This window comes from Podarcis vaucheri (assembly GCF_965113315.1).
Source record: "Podarcis vaucheri genome assembly, chromosome: W".
Classification (NCBI taxonomy): domain Eukaryota; kingdom Metazoa; phylum Chordata; class Lepidosauria; order Squamata; family Lacertidae; genus Podarcis; species Podarcis vaucheri.
In genome coordinates this window covers 18,687,391-18,709,536 of record NC_138757.1, presented here as the reverse complement: position 1 = coordinate 18,709,536, position 22,146 = coordinate 18,687,391, and the positions used below count along the sequence as shown (strand labels likewise).

At 40.8% G+C, this 22,146-nt stretch overlaps 2 protein-coding genes and 1 long non-coding RNA gene across 3 annotated transcripts in view; 1 reads left to right on the top strand and 2 right to left on the bottom strand.

Moving 5' to 3' along the window:
* The window catches only part of LOC309523338, an 892,159-nt gene that overhangs the window by 416,050 nt on the left and 453,963 nt on the right, over positions 1 to 22,146 (top strand). The gene's annotated exons all lie outside the window — the stretch shown is intronic.
* LOC309523311 (uncharacterized protein) overlaps positions 1 to 22,146 on the bottom strand; it is a 299,624-nt gene that overhangs the window by 267,681 nt on the left and 9,797 nt on the right. The window lies entirely within an intron of this gene.
* The window catches only part of LOC309523261 (MAP7 domain-containing protein 3-like), a gene marked incomplete at its 3' end in the record, with an annotated part of 42,262 nt that overhangs the window by 18,051 nt on the left and 2,065 nt on the right, over positions 1 to 22,146 (bottom strand). The window contains exons 2-3 of the mRNA XM_082207045.1: positions 20,626 to 20,706; positions 176 to 339 (exon numbers count right to left, since the gene is read on the bottom strand). Coding sequence (XP_082063171.1) covers positions 176 to 339; positions 20,626 to 20,706 — 245 coding nt within the window. The remainder of the gene's footprint in view (positions 1 to 175; positions 340 to 20,625; positions 20,707 to 22,146) is intronic.

Sequence of the window (22,146 nt, the reverse complement as noted above, 5' to 3'; positions counted from 1 at the left end):
TTTAAATCAGTGGTGGCCGAACTCGAACCTCCAGCTGTTTTGGGACTATAACTCCCATTGTCCCTAGCTAACAGGACGGGTGGTCAGGGATGATGGGAATTGTAGTTCCCAAACAGCTGGAGGGTCGAGTTGGGCCATGCCTGCTCTAATGCAACAGCATTCAGCTCTACAATACCTTCTCCTCCTCCAGCTTCTGTTTCCGCTTTTCCTCTACTGCTACTCTCCTTTGTTGCTCCTTCAACTTCTGTTCCTTCAGTCGTCTCTGTCTCTCCTCCATTTGCTTCTCATACTGGAGTTTGGCCTTTTTCTCCTTTTCCAATATCTGTGTTTCTTTGGCCGCTGCAAATTTCAACCAGGGTGGATAAAAATCAACGATTTTTTAAAAAACAAAATTTAAAAAATCATATTTTTTATTTAAATCGTTTTTTTTAATTTAAATCGGATTTTTAAAATAAAATGCTTTTGGAGGAATCGGGGAGGAGGCTCCAAGACTCCTCGCCGGAGACCAGCGGACAGAGTACTCGTACTCCACTGCCCACACGCTCCCTGCGCAGAAGACTTCCGCGCAGGGAGAGTAGGAGGAGACTTGGCGTCAAGGAACATTTGTGCTGGAAGAAGTTCAAGAAACGCCCACTGACGGATTCTGCCAGCGACTGAGACAGTCACAATGCTGGAGGCTGTTCAGTCAGAAAGGGTTAACCAGGTAACCTAGCCAGGAGTGGCGGCAACTTACGCACGTGCAACCCCTAAACCCATTACAGCAATCCGTCAGTCACCGACGTTGCTTGTGGGTAGCTCCAGAGAGGCAGCACCATGAGCCAGACCGGAGGAGCTGGAGAGACGGAGCAAGCAGCTGCAGTGCAAGGTCTGGTAGAGAGAAACCGAGATTTGGAACAGCATGTAGCTCTCCTGATGGCGCAGCTGGACGAAAGACGAGCTCAGGATGCTCAGGTCAGACCCACCCCCATCGCAAGGAAGGTACCGGGGCTGGTACACAAGTGTCAGGGAACTGCCATCGGAGCCAAGAGTGGAGGTAAGGCTCTCCGACGATGCGGGAGAAGGGACCAGCAGAGGGAGAGAAAACACTTCCCTTGGGGAAGGAAATCAGCGTGACACCTGGGAGGAAGGGGATCAGGGAAGGACTTCGGAGAGAGGGCTCCAGGACTCTTCCACAGAGACCAGTGGGGAGAGTCCAGGACCTCCGCTGGCCACGCCCACTCTGCGCAGAAGACTTCCGCGCAGGGAGTCTAGGCGGAGACTTGGTGTCAAGGAGTTTTTATGTTGGAAGAAGTTCAGGAAATGCCCACTGACGGATTCTGCCAGTGACTGACACAGCCACGGAGTAAAGGCTGTCCAGCCAGGGAAAGGTTTAGCCAGGGAACGTTGCCTAGAGCATCCGCACCCTCTATGCACAAGCAACCCCCAATTCCCTTTACAACAAGTTTGTTTGTTTTTTTATAAAATTTTTATTGGTTTTTCACAATTTTTATAAACACAAATACAAACATTACACAATAAAAACAAACAAACACATAAACAAACATGTATAATTTCAAATCCTTTTTTCTTAAACCTTACTTCGCCAACTTCCCCATACCTCCCCTTTCTGCATCCCAATTTCCAAATTTGTTTCAGCAAATCCTGCCCCTTGGTTTTATTAAATTTTCCCTTATTCTTTTCCTTTACTTAATCTTTTACAGCTGTAATACCCTTTTTTCTAAAACCTCGACATTTTAGCATTCATTAATTTTACAATGTTTCTTGAGATAAATTTTAAATTTCTTCCAGTCTTCGTCCGCCGTCTCTTTCCCCTGGTCACGGATTCTGCCAGTCATTTCAGCCAGTCCCATGTAGTCTATCACCTTCATCTGCCATTCTTCCAGAGTGGGTAGATCTTGTGTCTTCCAATACTTTGCGATGAGTATTCTTGCTGCTGTTGTGGCATACATAAAAAAAGTTCTGTCTTTCTTTGGCACCAATTGGCCGACAATGCCCAGGAGAAAGGCCTCTGGTTTCTTAAGGAAGGTATATTTAAATACCTTTTTCAGTTCATTATATAACATTTCCCAGAAAGCCTTAATCCTTGGGCACGTCCACCAAAGGTGAAAGAATGTACCTTCAGTTTCTTTACATTTCCAACATTTATTTAACTGTTTCATCTTGTGTATTCCATTTCAGCAACAAGTTATACATTCTTGACAGATTTTTAGCATTGGGTTCTAACAACTCTGTTTCTAGTTTTGATTTCTCCACCTGGAAGCCAATTTTCCTGTCCTGTTTATACACCTCCATTATTTGATAGTAGTGGAGCCAGTCTCGTAGTTTAAACTTCAATCTCTCATAACTCTGTAATTTCAGTTTATCTCCCTCTTGTTCCAAAATTTCCCAATATTTTGGCCATTTGGCCTCCATGTTAAGTTTTTTCACAGCTTTAGCCTCCATTGGCGACAGCCACCTTGGGGTTTTATTTTCCAACAAATCTTTATATCTGATCCAGACATTATATAATGCTTTCCTAACAATGTGATTTTTAAAAGCTTTATGCGCTTTAACCTTATCATACCATAGATATGCATGCCATCCAAATACATTATTGAAACCTTCCAAGTCCAAGATATCTGTATTCTCGAGGAGCAACCACTCTTTCATCCAGCAAAAAGCTGCTGATTCATAGTACAGTTTTAAGTCCGGCAGGGCAAATCCCCCTCTTTCCTTTGCATCCGTTAAAATTTTAAACTTTATTCTGGGTTTTTTGCCCTGCCAGACAAATTTCGAAATGTCTTTCTGCCACCTCTTGAAACAGTCCATCTTGTCAAGAATTTGCAATGCTTGAAATAAAAATAACATTCTAGGCAATACAGTCATCTTAATAACTGCAATTCGGCCTAACAAGGAAAGCTTCAAATTTGACCATATTTCTAGATCCTTTTTGACTTCTGTCCAGCATTTCTCATAATTGTCTTTAAACAAATTTACATTCTTAGATGTCATATTAATCCCCAAGTATTTCACCTTCTTAACCACTGTCAACCCTGTTTCATTCTGGAACCTCTCCCCTTTCCATAGCTGTTAAATTTTTCTCCAAAACTTTAGTTTTTTGTTTATTCAACTTGAATCCTACAACTTGACCAAATTCTTGAATTAGTTCTAAAACCCTTTTCGTACTAGTGTCTGGCTCTTGTAAAGTAAGTACCAGGTCATCTGCAAAGGCCCTTAATTTATACTGTTTGGCTCCGACCTGAACCCCTTTAACCAGCTGGTCACTTCTAATCATGTTTAGCAAAACCTCCAGGACTGATATAAAAAGTAGTGGGGAAATTGGGCACCCCTGTCGTGTCCCTTTTTCTATTTTAAATTCTTCCGTTATCACATTATTTACAATTAGTTTAGCCTTTTGTTCTGAATATATTGCACCCATACCATTCTCAAATCCTTGCCCTACCCCCATCCCATGTAGATTCTTCTTCATAAAACTCCAAGAGATATTATCAAAGGCTTTCTCCGCATCCACAAATATCAGAACTGCTTCCGTGTTTATGTTCACCTCTAATAATTCCAAAATGTCTATTATGTTCCTCACGTTGTCTGACAAGTGTCTTCTTGGGAGGAAGCCTGCTTGGTCCTTATGAATCTCTTCCACCAATACTTTTTTCAATCTTTTTGCCAAAATGTCTGCAAAAATTTTGTAATCCACATTAAGTAATGATATAGGGCGGTAGTTCTTAAGCTGATTCTTTTCAGTCTCTGTTTTCGGTATGAGTGTAATATACGCTTCTTTCCACGATTCTGGTGCCCCTTTCCCCTCCAAAATTTCATTGCAGACTTCCTTCAAAGGTTGTAACAACTACTCCTTCAAAGCTTTGTAATATCTGGAAGTCAACCCATCTGGTCCTGGAGATTTGCCCAGTTGCATGTTTTGAATGGCACCTTCTATCTCTTGTTCAGTTATTTTCTGATTCAGGTCTATTTTACTTTGGTGAGATATTTTTTGTAGACCAAATTTCTTAAGAAACTCATCTATGTCTCTTTCATTCTGCGGCCCTTGTGAATATAATTTTTTGAAATAACTCTGGAAACAATTTCTAATCTCATTTGGCTTATAAATGTTCTTTCCTTCCACCTCTAGGCTTGTAACCGTATTTAATTTTTGCCTTTTCTTCAATTGCCAAGCCAGAAGTTTACCACATTTATCCGCAGATTCAAATGTCTTTTGTCTCATTTGTTTAATCTTCCATTCTATTTCTTGGTTCATCAATTCCATGTATTGCGTCTGATGTAACTTAATTTCTCTCAAAATCTCCTGGGACTTTGGTTTAGATCTCAATTTCTTTTCTCCTTCTTTTATCTTTTCCAAGATCTTGTCCTTCTTTTCATTTTGATTTCTCTTTTTTATTGAATTTTGTTGTATTAAGAATCCTCGCATAATAGCTTTACTTGCGTCCCAAATTACTCTTTTTTCTACCTCTGTTTTAAAATTTATTTCGAAATAGTCTCTCAAAGTTTTTTGGGCCTTTTTGTAGACCTCTTCATCTCTGAATAAGGTGTCATTCATCCTCCATCTGAAGGAGCCAGCTGTTGTTAACTTCATCTCCATCTTTAAAGCATTGTGGTCGGAGCAGGTTTTTGGGCCAATTTCCACTTTCTTTATCTTTGGAGCCATCCCACTAGTGATCCATATTTGGTCAATTCTAGTCCATGTCATCATAGCTTCAGAAAAGAAAGTTCCCTCTCTCTCTTGAGGGTTCTTAGTTCTCCAGATGTCAATCAAGTCCATATTTTCAGTCATTTCAAAAAAAGTCTTTGGTAGTCTCCCATCTTTGGAGACTACCTGTCTTTGTGATTTGTCCATATTTGTAGATACTACTCCATTCATGTCTCCCATCAAGATTAAATTGTAATCCAAATAGTCCAGTAAGATCTCATGCAGCTTCTTAAAGAATTCTGACTTCCCTTCATTTGGTGCATAAATCCCCAATATCAAGAATTTTTCACCTTGAACTTGAATTTCAATTGCCAAAAATCTTCCTTGTTCATCTTTAAACATCAATTTCGGGGAGAATTTTTCCTTTGCATAGATTACCACTCCTCTTTTCTTAACTTTGTCAGATGAAATAAATTCTTGTCCTAATCTTTTATTGATGAGTTTTCTATGCAATCTTGTCACATGAGTTTCTTGTAAACAAATCAAGTCCAATTGTTCTTTTTTCAATATATGAAAAACATTTCGCCTTTTTCGGGGAAGGTTAAGAACATTACAATTCCAACTTAGAAGTTGCAGAGCCATCCTGTTGCTATTTACTTTTCCCTCCCACTGCTCCAAGTAGTTGTTCACCTTCCGTCGGTGATTTCAATCCAAATGTTAAGTTCAAAATGTCTGTTGCTTCCTTTACTGCAGGGGTTGGTTCCACTTCAACCGTCTCTTTCAGAAGATCTTCCCCGTTATCTCGTAAGAATTGCTCTTTATCTTGGACAGATCTTATTCTGATTTTCCTTCCCTTATATTTCAAGGATAGGCCTTGAGGAAATTCCCACCTGAAGGGTATTCCGTTCTTTCTCAATAAATCAACCAGCTCTTTGTAATGGGCTCTTGCATCCAAAATGTGCTTTGGTATATCTTTGAAAATCTCCACCAAAGAATTTTCAATTTCCAGAGTTCTTTGAAGAGTTCCGGTCGCTGACGGAGAGGGAGCGCGGAGAGCTACGTGAAAAAGCTCTTCGAATAACTCGGGGATTCGGGGGTGTCGCAAGGGCACTGCGCTCCCCAGAAAAGCGGAAGCCCAGGGGGGGTACCCCTGGGGGAAGGTTTTCCCGGCAGCGCGGGGGCGGCGCTCCATTTCTGTGGCTTCCCGCACGGCGAAGAGGCACAGGGAGGGGCCGCGTGCGCAACTAGGGAGAATTCCGTCTCCGAGTTATGATGCCCCTAGCTCCCACCGAGAAAGGCGACGAACCTCTACAAACCTAAAACGGAATCCCCATCGTTGACGATCCTAAAATAACGCTAAAAAGACAAGAAGATGGGTGAGTCCGGGTTGCAATAGGTTTTTTTTCTTCTGTATCGTCTCCACCCGAAGGAGGGCGAAAATGGCGCAGACTTTGAAATCGTCGGTAGTTAGAAAGGAAGGTAACTCTTAACAGCCGAGCTGTACACGCACAAAACGAAGAGAGAAAGCCTTGGACGAACGAAGTGAGCACTTTATATTTAGTCCGGAGTAAAAATTACTATATTATTACACACAGATTGGTTTAGAACTGTTTGTTTGAATTGCCTGAGTTGCTCATTCACTTGTTTGGACTCTGGGGAGGATACAAGTTTGGCTGCTTATTTGGCTTATTACCTGAGACAACTATTTATTTTTTTTGTGGACTTTTGTGGACTTTTGTGGACTTCCAGCAATATTTTATCAAACCTAGGTAGTAACAAACGCTGCTGAAGAAACATCCTGTGGGGATAAGGAGAAAAGGGAACACAGAGGAGGCCCAGGCAAGGAACTATTAAGACTGCTTTCGTTGTTACCCACCTCTGGAAATAGATACATTAAGGACTTATCCGTCCCCTAAGCGGTGAAACTTTATTTTCCGATTGGATCAGGTGGCTTTATATTGAAGTTTGTGTACCGTTTTATTCCATGTTGAATATCTCTTCTCCTTTTATTCCATATTGAATACTTCTTCTCTCTCCACCCCTTATATCACCTATCCTCTGTTTCTTCCCCCCTTTACAGCTTCTTTAAAGATAGCTATACCCTCTGCCCCATCTCCCTTACTCATCCTGTTAAACCCATATATTGCTCTCCCACCTCCCCCCCTCCAATAATTAATAAGAGCTTACTGACCGCCTGAATAGCACAATAAGCAACCTAACAATTATTATGATACCTTGATATTTTGTAATTTTGTTATTGGATACTTCACTAAGCTCCCAGTTGTAGAGAGAGAAAAGGATAGGATTGTGAATGTATGATAGAGACCCCCTGCTGGACAGAGATAACGGGACAGATCGGAAACCCCAACGTAGCTATAAAGAGATTTTTGATGTAGTGGGAGTTATTATTCAGGATAATCATTTTAAGCCACGGACTTGAATTGCTTTCCTTATTCAGACAAGACTTTGGAATTATTTACCACTACCTTACCACTACCTCCCCTTAAGACCACTTTAACTAAGAGCATTTGTGGCCCATTTGTAAAAGTGGATTTATATGACATCTTCGACAGGCAAGAAGGAGAAAAGGACCGTGTGAGAGTGAACTGTGGGAGAGTGGCATCTCATGACTACACAATTGGCGCATCCAGTGAGACAGATTGTGAGCCCCTAAGGGGAGAGAACTAACTCTAAAAGACTGAAGTGGACAATTAAAAACAAAATGCAGGGGAAGAATGGGAAAAGGGGAGGGGGAACTCCAGGCGAAAGGAAAGTATCTAGACAGGAAGAAATTAAAGATTTAGATTTTCTGTGGCTAAAAATTAAGGAGGAACTTAAGCAGAATGAAAACCATATAGAAAATAAACTAGAGGAATTACAGGAGAGGATAGATAGGAGAATAGAGGGAGCAATAGGGGAGCTCTCCAATAAAGTTCAAGAGTTAGCGGTCAAAACCAAGACATTCGAGGAAACTAACAAAAAAATTCAAAAAGACATGAGAGAACAGAAAAGGGAGACAGAAAAGGTGAAGGAGGAGATGCGTGAACTGAACAAATCACAGGAACAGATATGGGACAGTATTGCAATGACAGAAATGCGACAAAGGCAAATGCACTTAAAATTTAGAGGTATAGAAGAGGAGACGAACGAAAATGTTAGGGAAAAAATAACCACGGAATTAGCAAAGTGGTTAGAGGTGAAGGAGGAGGAGGTCGCATTTACGATAGATAACGCCTTTAGAATTAAAGTAAGAACATACCAGAACAGGACTAAGAAACCCCTTGGGGATTGCTTAGTAGTGTTTAATTCAATAGGAATGAGAAATTTGATACTTAAGACGAGCTATCACAAAAAATTAACAATAGGCGGTAGACCAATAATTGTACTTAAAGAGATCCCAGTTAGGTTGCTACGCAAAAGGGAGGGATATAGACACATAACAGGTGTTCTCAGAAGGAACAATATTCAATTTAGATGGGAATTCCCTGAAGGAATCGCTTTCTTCTTCAAGGACAAGAGATTTAAACTGACCAACCCATTAGAGATAGAGAAGTTTTTGAGGAGATATGAAAGGGAGTTGGGCAAAAAGGACAATAGAGCAATAGACAGAAAGGACGTTGGAAACGGGAGAGCCGAGGAGGAGGGGGGGCGGGGTTGCGAGCGGGGGAGGGAGAGGGAGATGGGAGGAGGGAGGAAGAGGAAGGTGAGGTAGAAGAGGAGTATATAGAAGAAGAGGAAGAAGCCAGGAATTGAAAGTTAGAAATAAACTTGATATTTAATTTTAGCAATGTCTTTAACTTTTCTAACATGGAATGTTAACGGTTTAAATGAAAAATCAAAAAGAAATAAAGTAGAGAAAGTCCTGAGAAATAAAAAATGTGATGTGATTTGCTGCCAGGAGACCCATGTAGCTAAAAAACATAAACATATACTGGTTAACAAAAAATTAGGAGTAGAATTTATAAACTCAGAGGTGAATAAAAAGAGAGGCTTGGTAACCTACGTGAAAGAGAAACTGGAACCCAAATTAATCTACAAAGACGAAGAAGGGAGGATTCTGGGAGTCCAAATTACTCACCAAGGTGAAAGAATTAACGTAGTCTCGGTCTACGCCCCCAACATAAACCAAGCAGAATTCTTTAGAAAATTGGAACAAGTACTACTAGAATTGGAAAATCATAATTTAATCATACTTGGCGATATGAATGGAGTCCCAGAACCTGAGATAGATAGAAGTAGAAAAAAGAGGAAAAAGAACCAGGGGAAACTCCCCAAAACTTTTGATGACCTCCAAGAAAATCTAGATTTAATTGACATCTGGAGGTTCAAAAACCCTACAGGAAAGCAGTTTACACATTTCTCGGGAGTCCATCAAAGTTGGGGTAGAATAGACCAGATCTGGGTCTCCAGAGAGCTCTCGACAAGATCGGTGAAATGCGAAATAGATCCCAGAACACTCTCGGACCACAATCTTATATTTTTGGAAATAATGTGTAAGTCATCAGGACCCTATAGATGGAGAATGAACGACCACCTATTGGAACAGGATGATATAATCGATAAGGCAAAGAACACTTTGAAAGAATATTTTGATCAAAACCTGAATAAAGGAACAAAAATCGATGTGGTCTGGGATGCAAGTAAAGCGGTACTTAGGGGTTTCCTGATCCAACAGAATAAATATAAAAAGAACTTGAGAGAGGCAAAAAAGATCGAAATAATTAAACAGCTAAAAGAAATAGAGAGGAAATTAATAAAAAACCCTGAAGATGAGAAGACCAAACAACTCGGTAAATTATTACAAATTCAATACTCAACATTGATAAATCAAGAAATAGAGTGGGGAATAAAAATGATGAAACAGAAATACTTCGAGTCGGCAAATAAGACAGGTAAATTACTAGCGTGGCAACTGAGGAAAAGGAAAAAACAAAGAGTGATCAATAAAATTAAATTTGAAACTCAAACAATAGAAGACCCTAACGAGATAAAGGAAAAGTTCCAGCAATTTTATGAAACTTTGTATAAAAAAAAGGAAGATGAGGACATAAATGAGATAAGTAGGTATCTGGAAAGCAGTGGAGGGGAACAATTATTAGAAGAAGAAAAGGCACTCTTAAATGACCTAATAACGGTGGAAGAAGTCAGGAACACAATTAAGAAAATGAAACCGGGGAAAGCCCCAGGCCCGGATGGCCTGTCTCAAAAATATTATAAAACCCTAGAGGAACATCTGGCCCCGGTTTTGTGCAATGTAATGAATAATATTCTACAAGGGGGAGAAATACCTGATTCATGGAGAGAGGCATACATTACTGTAATCCCGAAAGCAGACTCGGATGTGCTTGATATAAAGAACTTTAGACCAATATCACTGCTCAATGATGACTACAAGATCTTTGCAGGAATAATGGCTAGCAGATTAAAGAAATATTTGAACAGAGCGATCCACAAGGACCAGGCCGGTTTCCTGCCCGGCAGGCAGATTAAGGATAACGTAAGACATATAATTAACATAATTGAATACTTGGATTTTAGAATTGATATCCCCGCTGCCTTAGTCTTTATAGATGCCGAGAAGGCTTTCGATAATGTGTCCTGGCACTTTCTTATAAAGTGCATGGAGAAGGTAGGAATAAGAGGGCCTTTTCTAGAAGGTATAAAATCAATTTACTCAGATCAAAGAGCGAAAGTAATTATTAATAGTAACCTAACTAACTCATTCAAGATCACTAAAGGTACAAGACAGGGGTGCCCTTTGTCACCCCTGTTATTTATCTTGGTTCTGGAAGTTATACTAAACAGGATAAGAGAAACATCGGAAATAAGAGGCATTAGAATAGGCACAAAAGAATATAAAGTTAAGGCCTACGCCGATGACTTAGTAGCTTCAATAGAAGACCCCGCAAAAGGGATTAACACAATGATTGAGTTAATGGAAACGTTCGGTAAATTATCCGGTTTCAAACTGAACAAAACTAAAACGAAGATGTTGATAAAAAACGTAGACGAACAATTAAAAAATAAAATCGAGATGGAATCCGGGATAATGGTTTCGAAAAAGGTTAAATATCTGGGTATCTGGATTACCTCAAAAAATATAAATCTGGTGGAAGATAACTATAACAGAACTTGGAGAGAGTGTAAAAGAGACATGGATAGCTGGAGCAGATTACAACTCTCTTGGGAGGGTAGAATGGCTGCCATCAAAATGAGTATCCTTCCAAAAATGATATTCCTATTCCAAAATATACCAGTTGTCAGGGGCACAACAATGTTTAAAGACTGGCAGAGGACCCTCTCCAGGTTTATCTGGCAGGGTAAAAGGGCCAGAATTAAATATAAGCTGCTCACCGACAAAAGGGAAAGAGGAGGGTTTGCAGCCCCAAACCTGCAACTATACTACGAGGCCTCGTGCCTCTGCTGGATTAAGGAATGGATAGTACTGGACAATACTGATCTATTGGATTTGGAGGGTTTCAATGCCAGACATGGGTGGCATGCGTACCTGTGGCAGGATAAGGGGAAAATACACAAAGGATTTTCCAACCACATTATAAGAGGAGCGCTGCTGGAGGTGTGGAACAGGTGCAAAAGATTAGTAGAAAAAGATACCCCTTGGTGGCTATCACCTGTTGACATCCTAGTAACTAAAAAACTAAACATGGAAGGTAAAAGGTGGACATATGCTGACCTCCTAAGAAAATCAGATAAAGGATGGGAAATTAAACCATACGAAGAACTAAAAGATAAATTAGCGGGATGGTTACAATACCACCAAATTAATGCTATCTGGAGGGAACATAAAAAAGCCGGAATGAGCAAGAACAAATCTAAATTCCAATTAGAAATAATAGAAGGAAAATCTAAACTCCTAACTAAAATGTATAACCAGTTATTAGATTGGGATACAATGGATGAGGAAATCAAAGATATTATGATTAAATGGGCCATAGACTTAGGACACCCCATTGAACACGAAAGATGGACAAAATTATGGACTAAAGATATGAAATTTTCAGCCTGCGTCAGACTCCGAGAAAACATGGGAAAGATGATGTACAGGTGGTACATCACACCAAAAAAACTAGCCAAAATGTATAAAACCGGGGACAAGACGTGCTGGAAGTGTAAGAAGAAAGAAGGAGATTTCTTTCATATGTGGTGGTCCTGTGAAGAAGTTAAAAGGTTTTGGGGGGTGGTGTATGATGAGTTAAAAAAGATATTAAGGTATACATTCCCTAAAAAGCCCGAGACATTTCTCTTAGGAATGATAGGAGAAGAAATTAAAAAAGACGATCAAACCTTTTTTCAATATGCAACAGTATCCGCAAGGATACTGTTAGCACAGAACTGGAAAGTATCTAATATCCCAACGATCAGCGATTGGCAGAACAAATTAATTGAACATATGGACATAGCAATGATGACTCAAAAGATCAGGCAACAGAGAAATAATAAATTTACTAACGACTGGAATAAATTTCTCTCATATATGGAGTTGACTTCGGGAAATGTAAAAATTACAGTTGGTATGATATAAAAACCGCGAGGTTTGAACAATGACAAGATGAAGACACTGCTGAATATATTGCTGAGTTATGGCTCTTGACGTGGTGGTGGGAAGTCAATAATGTAATGGATTTGTATAAGGTTTGTGTACTTAAGTAGTAAGGAACTCAAAATTGGTTTTGTATTTTAATTTTTTCTTTATATTTGAGGTATGGATGTTTTTTAAATGCTGAATTACAATAAAGGTCTTTTAAAATCTAAAAAAAAAAAAAGAAAAAGAAAATGCAGATTCAATATTTTGTCTCTTTCTTCTTTTGATCTTAAAGTTATCAAACAGTCCCTTGGCTTCTTTCTGTCTTGTCTTCTGCCCAATCTAAACACAGACACTATCTTAATTTCTTCCTTCTCTAACTCCTGTTGCCAAAAGTCCGAAAATTCTTTGGAAAGGAAGTCCACCAGGTTATCTTTCTCACTTTCAGGCACTGCTCTTAATCTCAAATTTCTCTCCTTCCTTTGCATTTCGAGCATAGACAAAGCCAGTTCATGTTCTTCTAACTTTTTACAGACTGGTATTATCCTATCCTGAGTGGCATCTGCAGAAACTTTAGCTTCTTCTGCAATCTTTCGAGTAGTGGCAGAGTCCTCTAGAAGTTTATTAATAGTCTCTGTATTTGAAGACACCCTCTTCCCAAGTTCATTTACACTTTGCGTGTTCAGATCAAGTTTTGCTGAGAGCTCTGCCAATTGTCTCCTATTGTCCGCACCTTGTTTTGTCAGAGATTCCAAGGACTCATTTATTTTAACGAAAGCTTGTGTCACAGGATCTATTGACATAATTGTTTTTGTCTGCCCAGTTGCAGCTGCAACCACTGGTGTGCCTGAGACCGAAACTCTTCGCTGTTGTGAAATTTTAGTCTTGTATGGTCTGCCAGATCTAGTTGTTGTCTCTTCTGCTGAACCACTCATGTCCCAGTCAAGGTCGTTCCCACGCCTGTAAATTGTTTTTGAATGGAAAGTTCCAATGACTTAGTTATTGTAATCCACTTTGCAGCTATTTCAGCAGAGTCCTCTAGGGGGAAAAGTTTCCAAGACTTTTACAACAAAATGTCTTTTCATCAAATCCCCCCAAGCCTTCGAAAAGTCAATTGCAACAGTTCCCCAGTGTATATCCAAAGCTTAACAGTCTGGTAATTTAGTATCTTTCAAGAACCCAGCAGTCCAGTAATTAAGTAACTTTCGGAAGATCTTAACAAAGTGACAGTTCTCTGTCCGGCTTCCTTATTTAGGCAGTCCGTTCCAAGGGGTTTGACACAGCGGCAAAATTTTTCAGTAGCCCCTTTTCATGCAGGTTATCCAAAGTCTACTTTCCTCCCCCTCTGTTCCTGCCAGCAAGAGGGGGGTCTCTATTCCAATGTCCAGTTTACTTCGTTGGAATGGATTAGGCCCCTTATGGCCTTTCTCCTGGGCATTGTCGGCCAATTGGTGCCAAAGAAGGACCTTAAGAAATTCTTTCAGGCGATGGATGCGATGTATTCCAGTGAAGTCCAGCAAAGTGTGACTCGGCGAGAACTGATGGGGTGCAAGCAGGGGAGCCAGTCAGTTAGAGACTACTGGTCTTGCTTTGCGATGTTGATCCACCGTATCGGGTGGGATCTGGACTCTGAGCCTATTCAAATGTTGTTTGAGGAGGGGTTGTCCCCAACGGTGAAGGACGAGCTGTTCCGCGCACCCCGCCCGCAGTCGATGGATCAGCTGGCCAAGGCTGTGCTTGCGATTGGAGTGAGGCAGGAAGCGCGGGCTCAGGAGAAACGCGAAGTGAGAGGGGAACGTTGCCATGACTACCGCATTCCTGAAATACCAAGACAGCTTTCCCAGGAGGCTGAGCCAATGGAAATAGATGGCGCGCGAGAGAGGTTTCAAACTCCAGTGAAGGTCACAAGAGGGAGGGGAAGGATTGGAAAACCACCAAGAAGTGTTTCCTCTGCCAAAGGCCGGGACATTTTGCAAGGGTCTGCCCTCAAAGAAAGGCCTGGCAAGGGATGGTGGGGGTTGCTGGTTGTGAGGAGAAGGGGGACGAAGGGCAGGCGCAGGGAAACGACAGCGCCTGGCTGCCAACCAAAGGGGCCAGCAGCCAGGTCAGCAACCAATAGAAGTGCCCCAGCCTGACCCCCCCAGGGCAGCGATAGCCATAGCAGTGGTGCTAGAACTCCCGAATGGGCACCCAGTCAAGGTTGAGGGGCTGCTGGATTCAGGCAGCTCCTGCAATTTCTTTGGGACTTTTTTTTTTTAAAAAAAAATTATTGATTTTCATCCAGTTATACATTTTATCCAAAATACAACAGATTATAACCATTTTAGACTTCCTTCCGCGTCTCTGACAATCATTCATAATTATAACTTTAATACACATTCCCTTCTTTCATATTGCCATTTGTCCCTCCCTGCTCTCATTATTTCTAATAAACAATACTTATTTGTTTTTTTTACAGTGCCTCTTGAAGTCCCACTAGCGTTGTATTTACACCACAGGTATTTTCCAGATAACCCACAAATTTTCCCCAGTCCTCAATGAACTTTTGATCTTTGGTGTATCTAATTTTCCCAGTTAATTTATCCAGTTCTGCATAATCTGTCAGTTTTAATCTCCACTCTTCTACCGTTGGTATTTCCTCTTGTTTCCACTTCTGGGCCAACAAGATTCTGGCTGCCGTTACAGCATATTGGAAAAGCTTACAGTCCTTTCTTCTTATGTCCTTTCCTACAATGCCTAAAAGAAAAGCTTCCGGTTTTTTCACAAAAGTATATCTTAACATTTTTTTCATTTCATTATATATCTCTTCCCAAAAACTTTTCACTTTCTTACAATCCCACCACTGATGAAAGAAGGTCCCTTCTTTAAATTTGCATTTCCAGCATTTGTTATCAACCTTATACATCTTTGCCAATTTTACGGGTGTCATGTACCATCTGTAAAACATTTTCATCACATTCTCTTTCAATAACGTACATGCCGTAAATTTTATATTCTCTCTCCACAACTTTTCCCAATCCTCAAGTTGAACATTGTATCCAAAATCTTTTGCCCACTGTACCATTACCGATTTCACCTCTTCATCCTTCGTGTACCACTCCAACAGTATCTTATACATTTTTGACAGAGTTTTATAGTCATTATTTATTATGTCCTTTTGGAAACTTGATTCTTTTTCCACATAACCTTTTTCCTTCAAATCTTTTTTAAACCTTTCATTTACTTGGAAATAATGCAGCCAGTCATATGTGTACTCTTTAACTTGGTCATATGGTTTTAATTTCCATTTCCCTCCTTCATTGGTTACCAGTTCTCCATATGTACCCCATTTTCCTCTCATATTAGTTTTCTTAACACTCATTATCTCTAGCGGGGATAACCAATGTGGGACTTTTGGCTCCAGTATGTTTTTATATCTGTCCCAAACCTCTATTAATGAACCTCTGAAGATGTGATTTTTTCTAACTTTATCCATTCTTTTAACCAGCATAAGCATGCTGCCTCGTAATACAATCTCATGTCTGGCAGGGCGAAGCCACCTCTTTCTTTTGCGTCCGTTAATAACTTAAATTTTATTCTAGGCTTCTTCCCTTGCCAGACATACCTTGAGATCACCTTTTGCCATTCTTTAAAGGTTCCTATACCCTTTATTATGGGTATAGTCTGAAATAAAAATAACATCTTGGGTAGCACCGTCATCTTTACCATAGATATTCTTCCCCAAAATGATAGTCTCATTCTGGCCCACACCTCCAGATCCTTCTTTATTCCCTTCCAGACTGGGATATAATTATTTTGATATAAGTCAATATTCTTAGGTGATAACCAAATTCCCAAGTATTTAACCTTTTTTACCACCTCAATCTCCGTTCGTTGCTGCATTAATTCAATCATATCTTGTTCCATATTTTTTACAATCATTTTAGTCTTTCTCTTGTTCAGTCTAAATCCTGCTACCCTTCCGAATTGCTCCATCTCATCCAATACCTCCTTTATACTTTCTATTGGTTCTTCCATAGTCAATACCAAATCGTCTGCGAAGGCTTTAACTTTGTACTCATTTAAACCTACTGTTACCCCTTTTATTTGCTTATTTTGTCTAATTGCATTTAAGAAGACTTCCAGAACCGTTATAAATAACAATGGCGAAAGTGGGCATCCTTGTCTTGTTCCTTTGGATATTTTTATGTCTTCAGTAATAACATTATTCACTATCAATTTTGCTCTCTGTTCTGTATAGATTGCCTTTATGCCATTGAAAAACTCTTGTCCCACCTCCATATAGTCTAAGTTTTTCAACATAAATTCCCAAATTACATTATCGAAGGCCTTCTCCGCATCCACAAACATTAAACTTGCTTGTTTATCACACCTATCAGAAAGATATCCAATAACATTAATTATATTTCTTATATTATCTCTCATTTGTCTGCCTGGTAGGAAACCTGCTTGATCTTTATGTATAAGTTTTATTAATATCTTTTTCAATCTCTTCGCTAGGATTCCTGCAAAGATCTTATAGTCTGTGTTTAGTAAAGAAATAGGCCTATAGTTCTTAACTTGGGATAGATCCGAATCTTGTTTTGGGATTATTGTAATAAATGCTTCTTTCCATGTTTCTGGAATGTCTCTTTCTTTTAGAATGTTGTTCATTACTTCAATCAACGGGGCCATCAACACATCTTTCATTTCTTTGTAATAACTGGGTGTAAACCCGTCCGGGCCCGGTGCCTTCCCTCTTTTCAACTCCTTTATCACCTCTTTTACTTCTTCTTTGTGTATTGGGGCATTCAGCTGGTCTTTTTGGTCTGTCGGGATCTTCCGCACCATTTTCTCTTTTAAATATCTTTCTATTTTCTTCTTATTATTCCTTTCTTTATTTCTGTATAATTGCTTGTAGAAGTCCAAGAATCCTTTCCTAATTTCTTTCGGGTCAGCTGTTTCTTCTCCATTTCTCTCAATTTTGTTAATTGTATTCTGTTCCTTTCTCTTTTTAAGTTGCCACGCAAGCCATTTTCCTGATTTATTTGCAAACTCAAAGTTTTTCTGTCTTAACCTTTTGATATTCCATTCAACCTCTTTGTTTATTATCATTGCAAATTGAGTTTGGAGAGTCTTTATTTCCTGCTTTATCTTCAGATTGTTAGGTTTTTAAATCAATTTTTGCTCATTATCCATAATCTGTCTTAAGATCTCTTTTGTCCTTTTTTCCTTGTTATTTTTTTTAGTGCGTTCTGCTGAATGAAAAAACCTCTCATTACTGCTTTGCTTGCGTCCCACACAATACTTGTTTTTGTGCCTTTATCAATGTTATCCATAAAGTATTCAGATAGTTTCTTTTGTGTTTTTCCAACAAACTTTTGATCGTCCCATAGATTGTCATTCATTCTCCACCTAAAGGTTCTTTCTTCAAAGCCTTTTAACTCCATTTCTATTGGGCTGTGGTCTGAAATCACTTTAGCCTGTATTTCAATTTGTTGGATTCTCAGAGTCAGTTCATTCGATACCCATATTTGATCTATTCTTGACATTGACTGATTCGGTTCTGAGTAGTATGTAAATTGCTTCTCCAATGGGTGTCTGAGTCTCCAAATATCAATCAAATTACAATTCTTGGTTATCATGAAAAATGTCTTAGGCAGCTTCCCTTCTTTGTTCTTTACTTTTCTTAGTCTGTCCATTTCCACTGATACCACACCATTCATATCTCCCATTATTATAATTTTTGGGTCCATGTATTCAAATAGTTTTTCCTCCAGTAATCTCTAGAATTCAGTCTTATTTCCATTTGGTGCGTAGATCCCGACAATTATCAATTTTTCGCCTTGCCAGTTGATTTGAACCGCTATAATTCTCCCTTCTTCATCCTTAAATAATTGGTGAGATTCAATTTTGTTTTTGATATATAAAACAACACCTCTTTTTTTCTCTTTATCTGAAGATATGAATTCGTTCCCTAATCTTTTGTTGATCAGAATTTTCCTGTGTCTTTTTGCCACATGAGTTTCTTGTAAGCATATGATGTCCAAATTCTTCTTTTTTAAAATATGTTCAATTCTATTTCGTTTTTTCTTATCGTTCATCCCATTAATATTCCAGTTCCATAGTTTTAACGTCATTCTTCTTACAATTAATTAAATTTGAGTTATTGCCTTATAATCTGTCTGCCTCTTCTTCCTCTTCCTCTTCTTCCTCTTCTTCTGATTCTTTTCCAATCTGCTCCTCTTCTTCTCCTGATTCAAGCTCCTCCCTTGGTCCTACTCCTCCTTCTGCCCCCTTGACCTCTTCCTCTCCCACTTGTAGTTCTTTGTATCTTCTTGTGAATTTTCCTATTTCCTCGGGGCTTGTCAATCTTCTTTTCACACCTTTGTAAAAGAACGAGACTCCTTCCGGAAATTCCCATCTGAAATCAATCTTGTTTTTCTTAAGGGTCATCTCAGATCGCGGGAAACAATTTACTTCCCGGTTCTGGAGGAGGCTCATGAGCTTGCTGCAGGTAGAGGTGGGCTTCTTGACGGTGCGACACCCAGAAACCAACGGGCAAGCAGAAAGAGCGAACAGTATACTCCAGCAATACCTACGCTGCTACGTCAGCAAGAGACAGAACGATTGGGTAGAGAAACTAACGCTGGCTGAATTTGCGTACAATAACGCTGAACATGTGTCCACGGGCATGAGCCCGTTCATGGCCAATTATGGGTGTCACCCCAGGGCCTTCCCGGGGAGGGGGGAGGAAGGGTGGAGTGTACCTGCGGCAGAGCAGTTTGTGGAAGAAATGGAGGCATTGCACCAGCAACTCAAGATGAACTTGGAGCGGGCCAAGGAAGTTTATAAGAGGCAGGCAGACAAGCACTGTCGGGAGGGGGATGCCATACGGGTGGGAGACCGAGTGTGGTTGTCAACCCAAGGGTTACCCCTAAAAGGAGGGTGCAAGAAGTTGCAGCCAAGGAGGCTGGGACCTTTTGAGGTAACACAGCAGGTGAACCCTGTGGCATTCAAGCTCAAGTTGCCTGACAGCATCCAGTGTTCCATAGGTCCCTACTCTCACCGTACAGGGAGGGGCGGGAATTCCCGGGGCGGGAGGGAGGAGTCACCGCCCACCCGCGGGTAGAGGAGAGGGAGCTCCACAACCAAGCCACGGAAATACTCGATTCAAGGTGGTGAGGGTGCCAGGTAGAGTACTTAGTGGCTTGGGAAGGAGAACCCGAGTCAGAAAACACTTGGGTCCCCGCGGAGGCAGTCAATGATGGGTATCTAGTGGAAGAATTCCACAGCCTGTTCCCAGACAAACCAAAACCACTAGCGAGATTCTGGGAGGAAGAATTTGGTACCACAGATGACGAGGAGGAATTTGTGGGTTTTCCTGCCTCTGAAGAGGAAGGAGGGGAAATGTCAGAGGGAGAAGAATCAGACTGGGAGGCCCACCCCGCGGCAAGAGTTCGAAGCGGGTGGGAAGCGGGTTTTGAATCCTCAGAGGATGGCGACAGCTCCTTCAGGGGTTTCCCCGCATCATCGGCCAAGGAAAGGGATGAGGTTGGATCAGAAGGTCGGGCTGAGGGTGGGGGGGTCCTGGGGGGGGAGAGATGGATGTCAGGGAACTGCCATCAGAGCTGGAAGCGGAGGGAAGGCTCCAAAGGGATGGCGGAGAGGGTCCCAGTAGGGAGAGAGGGAGCCCATCTGCTGGGGAAGGAAATCAGCGTAACACCAGTAGAGAAGGGGGGCAGATGGGGGAATTGGGGAGGAGGCTCCAAGACTCCTCGCCGGAGACCAGTGGAGAGAGTACGGGTACTCCACTGCCCACACCCTCCCTGCACAGAAGACTTCCGCGCAGGGAGAGTAGGAGGAGACTTGGCGTCAAGGAACTTTTGTGCTGGAAGAAGTTTAAGAAACGCCCACTGACGGATTCTGCCAGCGACTGAGACAGTCACAATGCTGGAGGCTGTTCAGTCAGAAAGGGTTTAACCAGGTAACCTAGCCACGAGTGGCGGCAACTTATGCACGAGCAGCCCCTAAACCCATTACACATATGTTATAATGCTACTGTTTTAGTTAAATAAATTGTTTTAATTGTTATGAAGGAAATGGTTATTTTTCTCCTTCCAATCAAGTGCAGCAGAAAAGCTGTCCAAATAGAAGCAGTTATCTTATTAAACCTCACCATCATTTCATCAATGTATTTCTAATAGTAGAACCAAATCAGTTATTTTTTATATAACTGTCAAAACCACTCTGAAAACTTATTCTTCCAAAAAGAAAACCTTCCCCTGCTTGTCCAGATTAAGAGAATGCCAGCAAGATTTTTTTTAAAAAAAGATTTAAATCAAGTCTTACAGACTAGCGATTTAAATCCGGTCTGACTGACAAGTGGTTTACCGGTAAATTGTGATTTAAATCGATTTGAATGGTAATCAAATGTCTGTATTTTTAAATATATCCCTACTGTGCTGCTTCTCGCGCTCCTCTCTCCGCTCCCTGGCCAGCCTTTGCCTCTCTTCTGTTCTCAAAGTGGACCCATCAATCACTGGAAAGGATGGCAAAGTTGAACTGGTTACAGGGCTGAGGTTTCTGGAGGAACAAGTGACCAATGGGCGCAACTTTCTTTTCCCAGGAGTGCAACTCCAGCCTGACGTGCAGGGATACTGGTTAACATGGGAATACATGCACCAGGGCATGGTGGATAAAAATCAATGATTTTTAAAATTTAAATCGGATTTTTAAAATAAAGTGCTTTTGGAGGAAAAATCTTTCTTTTTTCGTGTAGAAGACAACCCCCAATTTTAAACTTTTTTTAAAAATGGGGGGAGGATATAGTCTTATACATTATATGTATGTCGTTTTTAAATAAATTCCATTTGTTGAAAAAGACTTGGTCTACACGGTCTCTTATTCTTCCTGATAGCTTGGCTAATTCTGCGCACTCCATTAACTTTTGTTGCCACTTCCATTTTGATGGTCCTTTTTCTCCCTTCCAGTCTGATGCTATTAAGATTCTCGAAGCCACTGTTGCATATAGAAATAATTCCCTTGCATTTTGGGGGATATCGGGTTCACAAAACAAAAACGGCATCCTCATCGGCCCAAGCAGACCAATTCTTACCAAGCTTTGTAAAAATGTCACAATGAGAAACTTTCGGGAAGAGAATAATAATAGAATAATAAATTATTGTTTATACCCCGCCCATCTGGCTGGGTTTCCGCAGCCACTCTGGGTGGATCGCAACCGAATATGAAAAAAACAGGACAGCATTCAACATCAAAAACGTCCAAAAACAGGGCTGCCTTCAGATGTCTTCTTAAAGTCCAATAGTTGTTTATTTCTTTGACATCTGATGGGAGAGGGAGCCACCACTGAAAAGGCCCTCTGCCTGCTTCCCTGTAACCTCGCTTCTCGCAGGGAGGGAACTGCCAGAAGAACCTCGGGAGAAGGACCCACGCATCTGGGCTGAACGATGGGGGTGGAGAAAACTTGTACAGTGGTACCTCGGATTAAGTACTTAATTTGTTCCGGAGGTCTGTACTTAACCTGAAACTGTTCTTAACCCGAAGCACCACTTTAGCTAATTGGGCCTCCTGCTGCTGCCGTGCCACCGGAGCACGATTTCTGTTCTCATCCTGAAGCAAAGTTCTTAACCTGAAGCACTTTTTCTGGGTTAGCAGAGTCTGTAACCTGAAGCGTATGTAACCTGAAGTGTATGTAACCCAAGGTACCACTGTAGAGCCTTATTTATGTACGCCACCACAGCAGCAAGAATCCCGATAGCCCCAAACTGAAAAAGTAACAATAACCCCACCAAATCAGGCTTGCTAGCAAAAACGACGGAATACAGGTGAAACTCGGGAAAATTACAGGTAGAATATCGTGGAAAAGTTCATTTATTTCAGTAATTCAACTTAAAAGGTGAAACTAATATATGAAATAGACTCATGATGTGCAAAGCAAGATATGTCAAGCCTTTATTTG